At 47.3% G+C, this 18,994-nt stretch overlaps 1 protein-coding gene across 2 annotated transcripts in view; it reads right to left on the minus strand.

The window, feature by feature from the left end:
- LOC133218840 (acid-sensing ion channel 2-like) overlaps positions 1 to 18,518 on the minus strand; it is a 33,280-nt gene extending 14,762 nt beyond the window's left edge. Inside the window, exon 1 of one of the 2 annotated variants that reach the window (XR_009727281.1) lies at positions 17,317 to 18,517. Coding sequence is in view for 1 of the 2 variants with exons in the window: in XM_061365636.1 (XP_061221620.1) it covers positions 17,317 to 17,880 (564 nt within the window). In the remaining variant the exon portion in view is untranslated. Of the gene's footprint in view, positions 1 to 17,316 lie in introns of both variants that reach the window. The other variant, XM_061365636.1, reaches the window with a different exon arrangement.
- Between the last annotated feature and the right edge of the window lie 476 nt (positions 18,519 to 18,994).

Consider the following 18,994-nt stretch of genomic DNA (forward strand, 5'->3'; position numbering starts at 1 on the left):
TTGATGTGGCTCCAGGTTTGCCTGTGAATGTTTCCATACAGCTCTAATTAATAGCAACAACAATCACTTTTTAGCCATGGGAGGGAAACCCTGGTGGGCAGAGTGACTATTTCTCTCCCTCCTACCACAGCCTTCTCTCTCTAGGAAACCTGAGGGCAAACTTCCAAACGTCTTTCCTCTTCTGCAGTATATCCCAGTGTGTGCAGCAGCCCTGCAGGGGAGCCTTGCTTTGTAATGAAAAGCAGTGCATTTGCTCTCACTTATTATGGGATAATAGACCAGGTGCTCTGGTTCATGAGCAATCAGAGTTCCCAGGTGGATAAAAGCAAGACCAAGTAACTCATTTCTAGAGGGAGTGTATTATTGCACTTTCAAATAAGGTTTCCATTTGGCTCTCTGTTGTATTTTGGAAAGCTATTGGTCAGAATCAATTTCTTGGATGCTTTCTCATCTTTTTCTCTCTTCTCAGACACCTCTTAAATCAGAGAGAACATTATCCTATTTTTAAGCAGTAGAGGGGAGACACCATGTTTCTGATCCATCTTTTTGCAGTGTCTAATGCAACAGCATTCACAGATGCTATATCAATATAGATGATAAAGTCCCACCACATCTAGTGACTTGATTTCAGTCAGACTGTCCATTAGCAAAACTCTCAGGACCTTCTTACCACCACTTGAAGGTGAAAACATTGAATAACACTCAATGATGTACTCAATTTGAAGTTAACATGTAAGTGTGAGACCTGGTCAGACTGGATAGTGTCTGCAGCACTGGTCTTGCACTCACATTTTTGTAGGTGCTCATAGCAACATGAAAACCCTCAACCATGGAAGCTCCTTTAGCCTTTACATGGGATCTTCAAACAGCACTGGACACAGTTAAGCACACAAAGGACTTGCACCCTTATAGACTAAACATTAATATCTCCACCCAGACATAGGCAAGGTCCAAGTGAATCAACTTTCCAGATCTAACAAGCTTGTGTAGAACTCTTCCCCGATGGAATCCACAGAATTCACACCATGTGTCTCCAAGAACCAGGAGAAAGGGTTTTCCAGGCTATGACTAAGTTTTTCCAGGCTTCCCAGGCACCCACCTTTCCTTGATGAACCTGCATTGGATGTGCCCAACTCCCACAACCTAGGTGTACATCCAATCTGTTCCTTCTGTAGCATCAAATTGGAGAGGTCCTTGAATGAAGCCTCCTGTTACTGACAACATGATATAATCCCATCCACAAGAGATGATCCCCATTATTCCCAGTGAGCAGCTCTTTCAGGAGTTCATTCCTTCAATCATTAAAAAAACCCTTCCTAACTTCCATCATAAAGTTATGTGACCAACTTACACCTTTGCTCTAAAGCCAGCATCATCATTTAGCTGAAATAGCTGTTTCCCTCTCAGAGCTTATCCCCTTGACATATTTTCTACAGAGTAACCACAGCCCTTCACACAGCCATTGCCTGGGCTTAAACAAGCTGAATTCTTATAATCCTCCCTTCTACAATAGGTACTTTTTCCTTAATCTTCCTTGTAGTCTCTCTGTACCTTTTCCACTTTGGGTTCAGCTGCTTTTGAACTCATGAGACTTAACTGTTCACTCTGCACTGCCATTCCCCACTGCTTTCTCCACTGGCATCAACAGATCCTCATCTCCATAAGAAACAGCTTTGTAAAGATCCTTGGCAAGGTACTCTTCTGAGAGGGGTGGATGTACCAAGCTGATGTGTTCTTGAGAGAGGTGCGCTGCCTACCAGGGGACTATGAGGGATGTCACCAAGAACAAGCAAGCCTCATGCACTCCACTCACTGTTATCCACTGCTGTTGTTTCACATGGGCACCAGGGACACAGCCAGGAGCAGTCTGAGGGCTATCATGATGGATTTAAAAGCCCTGGGAGAATGGTGAGAGACTACAGAACACAGGGAGTTTTCTCATCAGTTCTCCTGGTCCAAGGGAAGCTGTTTGAAAGGACCAGTCAAATCTGGTGATTCAGCAGAGGGGTTCAGCTACTTAGACCATGGGACTGGATTTGAGAAACTTGGTCTGTTGAGGGCTGAGGGGGTCTACCTGTCAGAGAAAGGGAAGAGCATCTTCACCAGCTTGCCAAGCTGTTGAAGAGGGCTTGAAACTGATGTTTCCAGAGGAGGGGAACCTCAATCTATCCCACTCCTACCAGTTCGATGTCAGTGCCAGCAGGAGATGCCCAGAGACTGAGAGGGATCATAGGTGAGTACAAAAGCACCTGAAGAGCAGCACAAAGGAATTCCAGCCACTCCAGCCAGTAAGTTGGCTTCGTGGGGCACCCAGCTTAAATGACTCTATGCCAATGCATGTAGCATGGGGAATGAACAAGGAGTAAAATGCTTTGGCAGGATTGATGAGGAGAAAAGCCGCCGGTTGGCTTAGGGATAGACAATGGTTTCATGAAAGCAGGTCTGGCAACAACAGCTGGCAATAACAGCTCCCTGCTACCAGCTCCAAAATGCTTTTGTAGACAACTCAACAAAGCAACAGAAACCTCCTCTCTGGAGCTGAGCCTGAGCTGTTCCATGTGGCTCATGCAGGGGAATTTGGTTTCTGAAGAAGAAACCTTTTACATTGCACTCTGAGGTCTTAAATATTATTGCTCCCTGTTGAGTGTGGGTTAAGGGAGGAAAACCATGGTACTTTACTCTTTGGCTCTTTTGCAGCTCTTGTAAAGGCATATAAAAACAATAATGAGCAACTCCACCACTTTAAGCAGTCAGGCAATGATGAATGAGACCCACTACAACACTTCTGCTTTTGCCAAGGGTACTCTGGATAATGCTTGAACCTGTTTTAACCTTAGCAGTTAACCTCTGGCAAGGTTTAATCCAGCTGGCACATAAGCACCAGGCACACTCACTCCTCTTTGCCCCAGGAGATAGGAGGAGGACTGGGAAAAGGGAAAGCCCCTGAGCTAAGAACAGTTTAATAACTGAACTACAGCGAAATTTAATAATTATAATTATCGTAATAGACATAATAATTTTAGTGAAAAGGAGGTAGTAAAAATAGAAAGGGGAATAAACTTCATGAAACCTAAGTGATGCTCTATACAGCTGTTCACCACCCGCTGACCGACGCCAATCCCATCCTGAGCAGCGATAAACCCTTCCCAGCCAACCACTATCCCAGCTTCTATCCTGAGCCTGTCATCCTCTGGTTTGGAATATCCTTTTGGCCAGTTCAGGTCACTGTCCTGGCTGTGCTCCCTCCTAGATTCTTGTGCCCACCCCTCACTGAAGAGCATGGGACACTCAAAAGTCCTTAGTTAGGGTCAGCCCTGCTCAGCAACAACTACAGCATCCCTGTGTTATCAATGTTATTGGCATCCTAAATCCAAACCACAGCACTGTGTCAGCTCCTAGGAGCTGACGGAGTAAATTAACTCCATCCCAGCCCAAACCAGGGTAATCTCCTTTTCCACAAAGTTGTCATTGCAAAGCATCCATGATGGAGCTCAAAATAAGAAGTCAAAGGAATGGTTTCCTGAGACGAAAGCAGTATTTGCTTCACAGTTGGGGTTGGGTTTTTAAGTGTACTTTATCTACTTCCTAAACCTCAGAATTCTAAAGGAACAGGTAATTCTGTGTTACTAGCAAAGGCAGGAGGAAAGCTGTGGAATTCAGCATGGAAGTGTCTTTTTATGACAGTCTGGCATGAAAAAGAGGGAAAGAATAGAGCTAAGCATTATTACCAGCAATGAAGGCTCATACAAGTGTCCCTCATGCTCTTGAATTCTAACCCTTTCTTGGAGTTAAGATCACACATGCAGCAGAGCAGGCAGTTGATGTCAGGGTTTGGAGAGTAGCACCTCGCACCATTAGACATGCTTGTGCTTTCCCATGGCAATCTGTGCTGCACAAACTGGCACATTTTGCAGAGAACCCCCAGCTGAACTGGCATTGATAGACCAGAGCTTGGGTTCCCCAAGGGGGATTCATGTGATGCTGCACTTGGGGATCCATTCTGTCATCCCTGCAAAATGTGGTAAGCTGAACAAAAGCTTGATGTTGATCTTCCTGTGCTGTGTCTTGTTTTTACTGTGAGGAGCAGACAAACACACATTCCTCTTCATCCTTGGACTCGGCTGAAGACCTTTATATTGCTTCCACCAGTAGAAAGTCTGCCCAGCTCACAGCCACCAATGAGCCCTTCACACCCAGTACAAGTTGGTCTAAAGGACCAAAGACACATCTGATAACTCCCTGGTGCCTGCAGGAAATGAGCTGAACATGGGCTGGAGCACATCGCTTATGGATACAGGCTGAGAGCACTGGGCAGGTTCAGCCTGGAGAAGAGGAGGCTTCTTAAGGGGAGACCTCAGAGCAGCTCCAGTGCCTAAAGGGGCTGCAGGAAACCTGGAGAGGGGCTTGGGACAAGGGCCTGGAGGGACAGGCCAAGGGGAATGGCTTGAACCTGCCCGAGGGGAGACTGAGCTGAGCTCTTAGGCAGAAGCTCTTCCCTGTGAGGGTGCTGAGGCGCTGGCACAGGGTGCCCAGAGAAGCTGTGGCTGCCCCATCCCTGGCAGTGCTCAAGGCCAGGTTGGACACAGGGGCTTGGAGCAAGCTGCTCCAGTGGAAGGGGTCCCTGCCCGTGGCAGGGGTTGGAGTTGGAGGAGCTTTAAGTTCCCTTCCAAGACAAACCATTCCATGACTCCGTGTTTCTGTGCCAGCATGGTCCCTAGGGAATACCCTCTGCTGCAGCCACTTGCCTACCTGCCCAGCAACCTCCCTGATCTCCACTGGCCTGGGCACTACTCTGAACAGCAGGCTCCCCTTCCCCTGGACTTTCCTTCCTCTCCCAGCACTGAATAGGTGGGGAAACCCAGTGTGGAGTTACTGGAAACTGTCTCTCAACTCAGGAACCAAAGGCACAGGAACCATCCCTGAAGGGCTGCCCAGCTGAAGATCTTAGGAACTTGGGTTTCCCCAAAACTAGCAAGCATTATATGCATAAAACTGGGGTTTAGTGCATCACTGCTGTAATAAGTAATAAAAACTCATCATCTGCATCACTGAATCATTACCATCCTTAACTATTCAGTGAGACAGCAACCAGCATCTTGACTGAAACACATCACATTGATGCAGCCTGAGGGGGAACTTCTCAGTTCCCAGTAGCTGGAAACATCTCAAGCCTGGATGTGCCTGGAAAGAAAGTGAAGAGAACTTATTCTAATTAGGACCAGGATACACTGCAGGGAGATGGAGCTGCTTGGACATGCAGCTTAGAGGAGGGGCAGACTGAAGGCTTTCCGAGCATGTTGGTTTCTGTTCTCATTGTGTTTAATGGAAGTGTGTGTGTCCTTTTTGAAAGACAAGTTCAATTACAAGCACATACTTGACTCATACATTTATTTCTCCTCCTGTTAGAAGGAAGTGTGAAAGACCCAGAATACAGAAGCTAAAAGGTCTAACAACAACAGAATTAACAACTCGCACACCTCTTCCGCAGCTCGCAGGATTACTTTGCAAATGGGGATTGTACCTACCTGATCTGCCACAAAATCAATGCACAAAACATTTCCCTATCCCTGGTGACTAAACTGTCCTTGCTTGAGCTCTAGAAATAGTGTGCCACATGTTGATGTTACCTGTGGTAGCTGAGCTTTAATTTAACCCCTGCAAGGGGTACCATTACAGATTGGTTCAAAAAATAGGAGGAAAATACACTGCAATTAATTGTACCAGCCAACAACCCACAGCACACTAAATGGAGGAACAAACTTAGGCTTAGAAAGACCCTTCCAAATTTAACAGCATTCCAAAGTGGAGGCAAATGTTTTTACTTAGGGATGCTGTTTAGCCTGCAGGCGCTTGCAGCAACTATCTGGGGTTTGCAGAGCTGGGAATAGCTGTGAATGCTCAGGTACACTGTCTACCTGACTTGCAAATGCAGTAAACAAGGCTATCAAAATGGATTTTGAGTGAAGACATTTGTAGAAGAAAATCTGTTTGGTTTTAATTCCTTTCAAATAAGAATGATGGATATTCTTGTCTTGCACAAAATCACAACCTATGTCATTCTCTGAGGCCGTGCTAAAAGCAGTCCCTTCCCTTATTTAATGTTTAATCTATTTTAAAACTAAATGTGTGATAATAAATATAAACCAGGAAGACAGTTCTTGCCCCAAGGAGCTGGCAATTTTATTGTCAATCTGAATGGAGTAGTGTAGATGCTGCACTGACATGTATTACAGAGGCTCAGAGCTGGGCAGGCGCCTGTTCCTCCCCATGCCCTGAGGAGCACAATGCAAAGTTAAAGTCAGCTTGTGCATCCCAATTCCTGCAGCTCAGGTTCACAGCAGCACTCTCACTGATGGGAATTAGGCAGACACAGAGCTAGTTGGTTGGAGGGGGAAAGCTGTTGCACATGGAGTTAAGCTTGCAGTGGATCCTGGTGGGACGAGGCAGCATCACCCCCATATGGGTTTTGGAGTCTTATCCTAGTCTTTCTTCAGTGTAGCCACATATACATTGCCTTTGTGATGAACATCACGGAGAGTGGTGCAGGGGAGCTCCCACCCATGCCTTTTGTCCTGTGCATGCCACGGGGTAAGTTACCAGCATCCCTGTTTTCTACCCACAGAAATTAGCTGCTGGCACACTTCAGGCTGGAGTCAAACAGTTAACTCCCAAATCAAATAGGTAACCTGGGTGTTGAAGGGAAATGGAAGCATTTCTGCTCACAGCCTCCTGTTTGTGGGGCGGAGCAGAGGGCACAGCAGGAACAAGGCTGGAGGGCTCCATAACCAAGCTCTCTGCCTTTCCCACCTCTGAAAGAGCCATAAGTGCAAAAGAAGTCACACCAGGATGGTCAGGGGTTAATCAGAATGGCAAACCTCAGCAAGAGAAAGTGTTAGAATGCTTTAAACTCCTACTTTTCCCCTTTTCCCAAACTTGGGAGGGAAGAAAGGGATTCACATCATTGCCTGGTCCTTAGCTTAAAAATGAAAGGATGTCTCCTTTCTCCCAGTCCCCCTTCCATGTTCCCACTTTCTTTCCAAGAGATGGGCTGCGGGCATTTACTGCATAAACCATCCAGCACGATGAGGCACCCCAGATCCTTGTGGTCTGTGTAGCCATTATTGTACATACAGCACTATATTGCAAAGCTATTCCTGAATAACAACCAGCAGAAGCATCTTGGACTTTCTGGACAATGTGGTGGGATAGAAAAAGTTGCTTTGAAACAGAACTGATGATGCTTGTTTTCCTAAGAATTTTGTCTCCTAACCTCTCCCTGCTTTGTCTCAGGTTCCTCAGGACTCCCACCAGCTCAAAGCAGAATAAACCAAGAGTAGCTAACATCCATACTCATGTACCCACCTCCACACGCACACAGATCTGCCCTGGGTTGTTTCTCCATGCCCCACGGGTAGCACAGCTCAATGCATACTGGTTTTTCCTTCCTTGTGCTGTCTGTACTGCCAGAAAAGTGTAAGCTGCCTTCTTGTTGCCAGGCTGCTTCTGGAGAAAGTGGGGCACACATGTTGCTGGACAGCTGGTTGCTGTCAGACTAAATGTATACTACTCTTACTGACCCTGCTTCTCCTTTGTGGACTTGAGCTTGGGTCCCTTCCAGCTTCCAGTTTTCATGAAACTTGTAGAAACCAACTGGTTTGGAGACTTCTTCTGCTCTTTTCTCTTTTAAATGGAGGCAAAATTGCTCAAACATTCCACAGTCATGAACTAAGGCTAAAAGTGAACCGGAAAGCTCAAAGGATGGTCTATCTTGCTCTGAGACATGCCCTTTGAACAAGGGGACTAGTGTATGAAATCTCCCTATTCACTGAAAGACAGATACGAGTATATAACTCAGTGTTAACCTTAACAACAAATGATACCAGGTTTGCCTCAAAACACATGTAAAATCTCCTGGGTTGCATCTGATGGAAAAATCCCAATGGAAACGTTCAGACTGATTCTGAAACCAGGACATGAGCTCATGGGTCTGTTTCAAAACCCATACTTGCTTCTGATCTGAATTTGGTTTTCTTTGAGCCAGCCTCAGGACTTTGCTTCCTCCATGCCATAAACACAGTTTTCTCCCATTTCTGTCTCACCTTCCCTGCTCCTGCCAAACCAGAGATGTAATTCAAGTTTCTGAACACCAAAGTACCTGGCAGAGAAACTGGTTTTAGTAACTTTAGAGTCCTATGGGCACTATAAGAGACTTGCACATTTTTTTGAGTATTGTGCATGAACGCCATAGAAAAATCTTTAGTGGTCTACTTTTCTCTGCAGAGGTAGTTGTTCAGAGCCATCATCACAGGACTGACCTCTAAGGGTCTTTTTGTACTACCAAGTGATAATGAGAAGAGAATGACTTTTCCAGGGATGGATGCAATTGTGGAGGCAAACAGCATGGTTTCACTCTCAACTGTCTTCGGGAGGCAAACTCCACTGGGGTTCAATAGAAATAGGATTGGTTTTCAGCCCAGGACTTGCTTTCTCCCACAGCTCATCCTTAACAAACATCTATAGCACTGCATCTTCTCACTCACAGCATCCCTCTGCTGTCATTTGTGTCCCTGTAATTACGTGAACCCTAGAAGGAGCTCATCGCGGTTGGTGTAGAGCAGCAAACAGCACTCATGTTAATTCTGTTGCAATCCCTTGTCATTGTCTTGACAGAAACAATTTCGCTTGTTATGCATGTGGATGTCGTGTATTTCAGGAGAAGCTCCATCATAATTTAGCATTAGTTAATGGCTACTTAGAGTGTTCTTGGAGCATCTGGAGAAGGGATGGTGGCTGTGGGATTCATCGCCACAGTAGAGTACAACAAGTGCTATTCAATGAACAAGTGTGAAGCTTAACATCTGGCACAGCAACTCCTTCTTGTAACGAGGGCATGACACACACACCCTGTCTCGCCACACTACTCATGAGAACTGTTTCAGTGTTTTACATAAAGATGGGGAATATTGTTGGAGAAGCTACAACAGCAGCATCTTTCATGAAAGCTTTTGGGAAAAAACATGTTTCTTGTAACTTAAAAAATATAGAAGAATCCCCAAACATTAAATGCTTCAAAAAAAAAGATTAATACACCAGATCTCTGTGGCTGCTGTAATCAGTCACCACCTCCCTAGCAAAGGAGGAGACAACATGTCAGGTTTGGGTGATATAATCCAACCGGTGTGCCCGTTATGTTGAACAGAAATTGCAGTTCCAAGCAGACTTCACAGTAACATTTCTGGTCCATGTTTTCAGAGAAGAAAACAAAAAAATCCTGTTCTAATCCAAGGTCCATCCCATCCGTTCCCCCCAGTAAATCATCACTTTCCAAATGGTTTAGAGTCCCCCCATCTCCCAAAACAATGCTATCAACCATTTGAGATCAAACTGAAACCTCTCTGATACCCTGGTTCAGGTCTCACAGGTTTCTTCATCACTGGAAAACAGTTGCTGAGTTAACAGCTCTACTGATGCTGCTGTTTCATGCATGGTAGGCAAAGATGGATCACACATGCTGCTCTTGCAAAGCGTAGCAGGTGGTGGTGGAAGAAATACAGAGTCTCTAATGGATCTGTCTACATATACCATCCATTTTAGTGCCAGGGAGCAGTGGAGTGTGGTGTTGAAAATTTAGCTAATTAAGGGTTAAGCATACATTAATTTCCCTTATTGGTCTTTAACTTTCCACTGCAATTAATTTAGTCCTTTATCATCCCACCTATGGCATACTGCAATGATGGGGTTTTGCCTGCCATTGAATGATCCCTCATGGCAATTACACTCTCCTCTCTGCTGTACCATGGCTTCAGCTCATCATTTTCTACTTGAGCTGCTGGAAGTAAGTTACCTGTCACAGTGGCAGAGATTTGAGTCCTTCAATTTTCCTACTCACGGTACATGCAGTGAAGTCACCAGAGAGCATTTGCTTGGGTTTATTTATTCTTTTCTCCCAGCCTAAGACTAATTTCTCTTGAGCCTTCAGTTGAACAAACACTTTGAATCACTGTTTTGGGATTCAGCCCCACAAAGCGGAGACCTTCAAGACTGTCCTCCCCTACATGAGTGTGGGATTGCTTGGAAAGAACACGAATGAAACAGCAGTCACAGACTCCTGGTTTTCCTCTCAAATTCAAGTCACTGAGGAAATCACAGCACAGAGCTGGCTCATGTGATGGACAGGCAACTGAGCAACTTCTACCGCACGTGAAAAGGCCCTGATGGCCCAGGTTTCTCTGCAATGGGCTCCTCTCTGGAAATACAACCAAGCAGAGATGAAGCCTCCTTTCATCTACCCCACTCTGAGCAAAATATGTGCGTTTTCCATTCCTGTCCACTTCTTCACTTCATGCTCCCTGAATTAACACACAGGCTAAATCCTTTCTTCAACGGCAACAGCAACAACAAATGAGCAAAACAATTCTGCTTTTCTTCAAATAACGGAATGTGCGTCAGTTGTAAATATTCATGGCTGGATGGAAATTGTTTCTTGATGGGCCCTGGGCATACTGGTGTCAATCTGTTTAAATGACTCAAAGTCTCTTTTTACCTCCAAGGGGCAATTTTGTTGTGATGGTGCTGGTCTCATAGATTAATCCATAGCAGATGGTGTCAGACACATCCACCTCATCTAGCTCATTTTCCATCTTAGCTTGTTGAGCTTGTGGCCCCTAAGAGGTTTCCTCACAGCTATTCACAGGTCTGGAAACCCCGATGAGCTTCTAGAAGACCATTCAGGTTCTGCTCATCCCTCAATATAGTGAAGACATTGAAGGCTTTTTTTCTTAACCCTTCAGCAGGTGCAAGTGGCAAAATAACCACTGACTTTTAGAACCTGCAAATATAGATACAGTCCATGATTTCTTCCCTCTGGAAGATCTGTGTTCCCCCTACCCCTGCCTCTCTCATAGCTGGGCTCATCTTGTAGAGAAGAAAGCTTTTCATGGATTTGTTTCTTGCAAAGAGCTCGTCCTATGGAAAGCCGCATGAAAGGTCGTATCACAGTAGGCAAAATACTTTCTATACCTTTTGTGTATTAAATACACCTGATATAGCTGTGGCAGTGACACATGCATCAGGCACCCTGCTCAGGCCCACCTTACCGTGGTATCTGAACAATATCATAGAATCATGGAATGGTTTGGGTTGTAAAAGGACCTAAGGATCATCTAGTTTCAACTCTTTTGCCATGGGCAGGGACACCTCACATTAGATCATGTCACCCAAGGCTCTGTCCAACCTGGCTTTGAATGCTGCCAGGGATGGAGCGTTTACCACTTCTTTAGGCACACTGTGCCAGCACCTCAGCACCCTCACAGGGAAGAACTTCTTCCTTGTATCTAACCAAACCTCTCCTCTCAGTTTGCACCCATCACCCCTTGTGCTATCACTACAGTCCCTAATGGAGAGTCCCTCCCCAGCATCCTTATAGCCCCCTTCAGACACTGGAAGCTGCTCTGACGTCTCCACGCAGCTTCTCTTGTCCAGGCTGAATATCTGCCTTTTATTGCTCACAGCCTGACCCCAAGTCCCCCTGACAGCCAATTACTGTGTAATTCTGCTGCACCAACCACGCTGAGTCTACTCCAGGTAGAAATGACTGTAATGAATGCTTTTGTGAAGGCGTAGGAGGGTCTTGCAGGCGCCAGGCCCTGCCAGAGGAGATGGAGATGCCTCAGATGACCTCTCTGTCCCTTCTGCTGTGAAGCCGGTTGTGCTCCTCAGGGGCTGCCAGGCACATTTTCTCAGTCAAGAGGAGCTGAATGATGAATTTGAGGTTTTTTTCTCTGCTGTCTCCTTCTAAAGCGAATGAGGATAGTTTCAGGAGACGGAAAAGGACAGGGGCTTGCTCAGAGAAATAGTGATGGGTTTATTATGGAATCAGAGCTGTGATTGCCATGGACACTCCATGCATGCAGGGCTGTCAACAACTGTGCATTTTAGGCTAATCTTTTTCCATAGGTCAGTAGTGTGAACTCACAGAGGGGAAGGTAACCATCCCCCAAAACTGGGTCTTGTGTTTCATACATTGAAGACTGACAGTGAATTGAGCTCAAAGAGGCTGTGATTCCCACATCCCTGACAGTGTTCAAGGTCAGGCTGGACGGGGCTTGGAACAACCTGGTCTAGTAGGAGGTGTCCCTGCCCATGGCAATGGAATAGAACTGTGTGGTCTTATGATCCCTTCCAACCCAAACTAGTCTGGGATTCTATGATTCTAGGAAAAAATGAGACTCCTATAGCAGCAAAGAGGGATACACTTCCATTTTATTATGGATTCATAAAATAATTCAGGTTGGAAAGGACCTCAAGAGGCCACCCAGGCCACCACAGAAGTCAGGCTTGTTTTCTCCTTTAATCAGGTGAGAGCTTCTGTTTCATTTCATGACCACTGGTTTTGATTTCTGTCTATTTCTGCATTTTGCTTCACCTCCAGATGTTGTTTGATACAGATGGCACAGACGAAGAGCTCTCATCTGGCCTCACGATGAGTGGCTGTAATAAATGGGAATCACTTAGAAGACAAGGGTGGTCCTTGCTCTCCTTCAAATGAAGAGGTGAGATGCACAGCCAAGGCCATGGGCAAGGGAAGGCTGAGCCCACAGGTGGGTTTTATGTACAGAAGTGCTTTGTCTTTCCTTCTCCAGGGCCCTCCCCATTGCTTCATCTCCCTTTGCACTCAAACCCCAATCTCCAGCTGTACTTGGGCTATGCTTCTTTCTGAGCTACCTCTGATCTTTAAGAGTGTCTCCCATCTCAAACTCCTAGAGAGGAGTGTGCCTGGCCAAGAAACAGCTCCAACCAGAACAAAACACTCATTTTACAGCTCATTTTACACCTAAATGCTCAAGGAACAGAGAAATGCAGTCCAGACAAACGTTGGGTAGAATGAGAATCTGCATGTCTCAAGGACATGGTTTGCATGTCAGCAAGAGATGTGACCCAAGAACAATCCACCTCATTTTAGACACCCAACGAGACACCACCAACAGCAACACGATAACCCTGCCCTCCCTGCTGTGCCTGCGCCCATGCACTGACACTCAACAGCACTTGCAAACTCAAGATGGTGTAATGCAGACTAGGAAGGCTGCACAAAGATTGTGTGTCCTAATGAAAGAACTATCAGCTTGTGTAAAAGGAAGCACAGAAGTGCAGACCTCATTCTGGCATCTCAGGCTCCAGAGCAAACTTTGGAAAAAGTAATGATTTTCCAGGTAAAAAAGTATCAAACAGGAAGAAGGAATGTTTCTTCTGAATGAAGCAGCCACCATCCTGATTGCTTTTCTGTAGGAAAGTGGATGTTGTATAACAGGAAATGAGAATGTGCTAGTGAGGCTAAAAAGCAAAAGCTATTTACTAAATACTGGCCTCATGGGTGCACTAGAAAGAATGGGAGAAAACATATGCATGGAGAAAGACTGACAGAAACTTGTGCCTCAGAATAGAACTATTCACATGAGATACTCTCCATTGTGCGGGCACTGTCTGTCAGTAAGGATGTGTATTGAAAATAAATGAGTTATACCCTTCTATTGTCATGACCACTGAAAATAGACATCTGGCATTGAAGGCATAGCAGACACAAGTTACTGAGCTACCTCTGAAATGAATAGGGTGTAAGAGGAAGCAGACACTAAACATCCCATTTAGTGAATGACCCAACTGGAAAACATGCTCACACACCAGAACCACGCACAGCCCCACTGCCACTGTCTGAATAGATCTGGCAGGGCTTGGCCACTGGGGCTCATTTTCTCAGCACGGTGGGACTGAGATAACCCATTCCCTGCTACTCATGTTCTTGGTCTCTACTCCCATGTCATCCCATCAGTCATTCTGTGTTTGCCCCATGGACACAGTCGCACAGACTTTTCTCCCCTGTTGCCCCATGTAAAAATCTCCTGCAAGGCTCCCCTGCCATGACCCAGGTCATTCCATTTTGGAACATCAAAGAACCACGGGTGAGCCACACCAAGAGGCCCAGGAACACCCACTGGGATACCCAGAAAATCACAGCAGTGCGTCTAGGGCTGACGGGCCGCTGCTTTCCCATGATCAGCAGTAGTAGGATGGGAAGACCTTAATGTCGTGTAGAGCAGCATGAGCACAGCTCCTCCAGAAAAATGCCATCTGTGAGGTCATTTTCAACCGAGACCTCCTGAGAGGAGGGATGCAGGGGAAAAGGAGGGGTTTTCCTTGACTGCTGCTGTTATCAGGCTTCCCTCCTCCAAATACTCCAAGGGAATGGATTTGTTAAAGCATGTTCTGCCAATTTGCTATTCTTCATTGCTTTGCCTACAGCAGAGGCCCGCATAATCTTATCTGCTGCTCAGTGCATTGCAATGCCAGCTCAGGGATCAGCACATACTCCGCTACGTCCTTGCTGTTCCCTTTGGATGTATCTCTGCAGAAAAGCTTAGGGGACTCAGTCCTCTGAGCGGATCGTAGCATGGGGAAATGTTGTCTGAGAGACATTAGACCTTTTCCTGGGGAGAAGGAACAGCGAATGTAAAGAAAGCACAGCTCAAATCCTGTTATTAAAGCAGTGGCAGAGAATTGAAACAACCAAGTGGAGGAGGAAGGAGGGTGAAGTCACGTTTTCAGAGTGCCAAAGCACTGTCATTACAGCTTCTACTTTCCCATGCAGCAAAAGCAACGTGTACTTTATTCAGGGGGCACAGTGCACACAACACACGCCCTGTGCATCAAAAGGCACTGCTGATGCACTAACAACTGGCAATACTGCACTGAGTTCTTTAGCAGTGCCTTAGAGCAGTTATCTGCTTGGATGCAGCAAAACTCCTGCCTCTTTGCTCCCAGCTGTGTGGATTTGGGGAGTACAGAATGAGAGCAGGAGCTCTTTGCCATGAAGATGTCTTACAAAACTGCTCTGGGATTTACAGCCTCTGTTTCCTGACAGGAAAGAAAGCAGGCTCCGGTGAGGATGCTTCTTTTCCCAGCCGGTGATGCAGCAGAATGGATGGGCTGTCACAGAGCCGCTGTGCACTTCAAACAGGTTGTTGGTGATTAAATGCAAAATTCATCCGGGACATGAGGTTCTCATTCAGCCTGGAGGCAGTTCAAAGACCTTTACAGCACTCTCACTGTAGAAAGACCAACTCATCCTTCAAGCAGACACTTTTTGCTGACTTTTACTCACTGAGTGGTAAAGTCTGGAAGGGAAACAGGGTTGCTGTGTCCCTTTTGAGTGCTGCTCCCTGTGTCTCCATCACCTGGACTCAGTGAAACAGAAGCACCTTCCTCTGTTAGAAAGGCATAGAAAACAATGCAGGGAAGATGTTGTCTTCTGGATTATCTAGGATCTGCTTGGCAGAATGGGCTGGAGTATTTCACTGCACTGTTTCTGCATCTGCACAGGACTTTGACAATGACAAGCACTGTCAGTCCGTAATATCCAATCTGTTCCTAGTTGGCCCTAACCTCTTTTAGCAGAGCAAGGATTTATTTAGCATTAGGGAATGTTTTGTCTTTCTGGAAACTACAGTATCCCCCATGGACAAACAATACATCATGATTTCACAAACAGCTACCTTGAAAACCTACATGATCAAGGAGATGACACCCCATCGTGTCCAGGGAGGCTGCCAGGTCCTGTTCTTTGTTCCTGTCTTATCTGAGAACAGGACCTGCTTTTTGAGTCCCACAGATGCACTGTTTGCTTGCTGGCTTTGAGGCTTTTTGGTTTTGGTTGGTGTTTATTCCATTACTGGGAAGCCCAGAATAACTCCTTCTCCCCACACACTTGCTATAGTTAGGGGAGGTCTGTCCATCCCGTTGGGATCTGTCCTTGCTCCCCAACTCATCCGTCCCCTGAACTTTGGCTTGTTTCTCCTTTTCTATCCCATTCTCTGGGCTCAGTCACACATGGCTTTTCTTTAGCAAGCTCTTCTCCTAGTGACTTTCTTGCCACCTTCCTACAACTCTCATGACCCAGCCTCTGCTCAGGTCTGCTCGGAGCAGAAGCAAAGGAGGAATTTGCCTGGTTATCCAGTTTGAAATGGGAAGGCATCAGTGCAATAACTGAGGCATGAAATTCTATGTTCCTGCTTTAAAGAGGGCACAGTGTGGGTGATGGCAGTGACTTTGTACTAGGAGGCAGTTGGACTCATTTGCTGGGAGATCCAAAAGCAGCACAGGTAGAAAACATTCCCTTCTCCTAAAACCAGACAAAGACCCTGCTGACAACCAGACCATCACAGAACTGTTATGGCACCTGCCTATCTGCAAGACATACAGCAGTGAGCAGCACAAGCAGCATCACTCCCAGAGAAACAACCATCTGAAAGCTGTACCATTACTGCCTCTAGGGATTACTGACCCCTCCAGCCAGCTCATTTGGTGTAAAGAGACTGGCCAGGATGGTCTGAGAGCAAAGTACAGCTAAATCCAGCCCCCAGCCTGCTTCTCCACTGGGATATGACTCAAATCACCAGCTCCCTCTGCAGCCCCATGGCCAGCCCCTGCCCTGCCCCAGCAGCACATGGCGAGCATCACTCCTTCCAGGCAACCTGCTTGCTGTTTGTGACTTGAAGCTGATACTTCCTGGCAGCCAAACTGCCCAGGCCAGCCTGCACTGCCACCACCGTGCCATCCAGCAGCATCTGCTTCCTTCAGGATCCTCCAGCTACCCAGCTCACTCCACCTCCCCACCAGCCTAAGAGCAGACAGGGATCAGAGCTGAGCCTGATTTCTTTTCCCTTTCTTTCCCCCCCACCCCTTCCTTCTATCTGACACAGCACCAGGAAGGCACCGGCTGCTGCCCACACCATTCACACTAGGATTTATGAGCCATGACCACCAGCGGCAAGCAGAATAATTCCTCCTTCCATGATTTCAGCAGTGCTACAGACACTTAGGGAAATACAACTGGCTAATGGACATCACTCAGACCACCCCCAACAGTTCCCTTTGTTGCTGGCCTCTTTCCAGCTCTCTCTACTTCATTCAGCTGAGTAGTATTCACTGGCCACAGCAAGAGACCCCCAAGCCCCTTCTGATGCTTAGCAGCGACCCGTCTGATGCCCTGGTCTGACACCGAGCAGCATGAGCCTTGTGCAGGATGAAGGCTGGACTTGCTGCAAGCACCTTGCAGGGCTGGCCCCACATAATCCCTCTAGCAAACAAACTTCAACTCAGCAGGCTGCCTCCTCCTCCTCTGCTGTACCAGAGCCCAGCAAAGACCATCCACTCATCACACCACGTGTTGGCCAATGACTTCCAGTGCTGTCCCGGTCCTGCAACACCACCACCATCCACACACCCAGAGAAGAGGAAAGCAGAGTGTCTGCTCATACTCACAGTTTTGAAGTCCTCATGGCTGCACTCTTGGCCTTTGAACTTGCAGTACAGCATCATATCCTTCAGGTCATGGCCAACCCGGGCCAGGAACTCCTGCATGTTGAAAACTTTGGGCTTATACTGCTTAAAGTTGGCCTTTTCCTGGAGGATGGCTAAGACAGCCGGGTCAGCCAGGTGCGGGTTAGGGATCTGCAGGTTGACGTCAAGCAGAGCCAAGAGCTCCCCAGCGTGGTACAGGTCATTGGTGGTGAGCCGGGAAAAGCGGAACTCATTGAGGTTACAGATGGTGACAGCAGGGAAGACCAGGCTGTTTGCCACAACCTCGTCCATTTTGGTCACGTGCTGGTAGGAGAAGTAGAAAGCCACCCGGTCGGAACTCTCAACCAGGAGGAGACCCAACGAGCCCACAAAAGCCAAGGTCCAGAGCAGGCGCCGGATGGTCACCGGCCCATAGACAAAGACGTGACGGATCCCATGGAGCGTGGAGGTGTTGGCAAAAATCTGGATGCTGGAAGGCTGCAGGCTGCCCATGCTGCCCTCGCTGGTGCTGTCCTTCAGATCCATCAGGGATAGTCGGATAAATCCTGACACTGCTTTTTGGGTCAGTCCTTAGCTGGAACTGGGATCCGGATCTCTTCCCTCCCCTTTCAAAAGTGATTTTGCCCCTTCAGAGCAGCAGAGTCTCAGGCCGGCTGCTGCCAGTTTCTCCCACAAGCTCAGCAGTAGCTTTGGAAGGGGAAAGATTTACATCAAATCCATTCAAACTCTCGCTCTTGATTTCCTCGGTGCGATAAGAAGGGCTGGTTTTATTTAGGGAGACACCAAGGTGATGTGGAAGAGATGTGGGTGGGCAGCAAAAGCTGAACCAATGGAAATAGAGTCCTCCCCCTACACACACACACATGGACACACACACGCGCGGAAGGGAGATGAGATTAAGTGAGAGACCGAGCTTAAAACAAGCCAGCTCGCAGCCTGTTAACTAGTGCGGAAAGCCCAGGGATGCTGCTGCTTGCAGGGCACTGGGGCTTTCAGACCCATCGGGTGATGCTCGCCGTGCCCCTGGGATGCGAGCTGCTGGATTTCAGCATCTCTCCTCCTCCCCACCCCTCCATTTTGGCCAGGGCTTCAAGAAATACCACCCCAAAACTCACCCTGTGCTGCCGGTGTTGTTTCTCTCAGGGGAAGGTGGGCAGCTAATTCAGCAGGAGAAGTAGGGGAGGAAAAGGGGGAGGGAAAAGGAAATGCTAAAAGAAAAGGAAAAGGGGGGGGAAATTGCTGCCTGGCTCCATGCACACACATACACTCAACTCGAGCAATAGGTGAAGCCTCTTCTCTGCCACACAGCAGCTCAGAGAAGAAAATGAGGAAGGGCAAGCCTCAGTGGGGAGAGGCAGCAGGAGGAGAGGGGCTGCAGCATCTCTCATCTCTGTCAGTCTCCGAGCTTCCCTTCACATCAGAGAAGCGCTGAGAGCCGTGAGTCCTGCATCGATCCAGAGCCCTGCAGCAGGGTGAGAGCCCAGGGGAGAGCAGGGAGAGGAGGATGCGATCCAAGACCCCCAGGCAGGAGGTGCCTGAGGCTGGAGGTGGATGTGCCTCAGTGGGACCTGGGGGAGAAGGGCTGAGCCAAAAAGCTCTTACAGCCCCCGGGCTCAACCCACTGAGGGCTCAGAAGGCT

This window comes from Neopsephotus bourkii, unplaced genomic scaffold, assembly GCF_033783945.1.
Source record: "Neopsephotus bourkii isolate Nb327-2 ecotype Australia unplaced genomic scaffold, CSIRO-AGI_Nbou_v1 NB_1288, whole genome shotgun sequence".
Classification (NCBI taxonomy): domain Eukaryota; kingdom Metazoa; phylum Chordata; class Aves; order Psittaciformes; family Psittacidae; genus Neopsephotus; species Neopsephotus bourkii.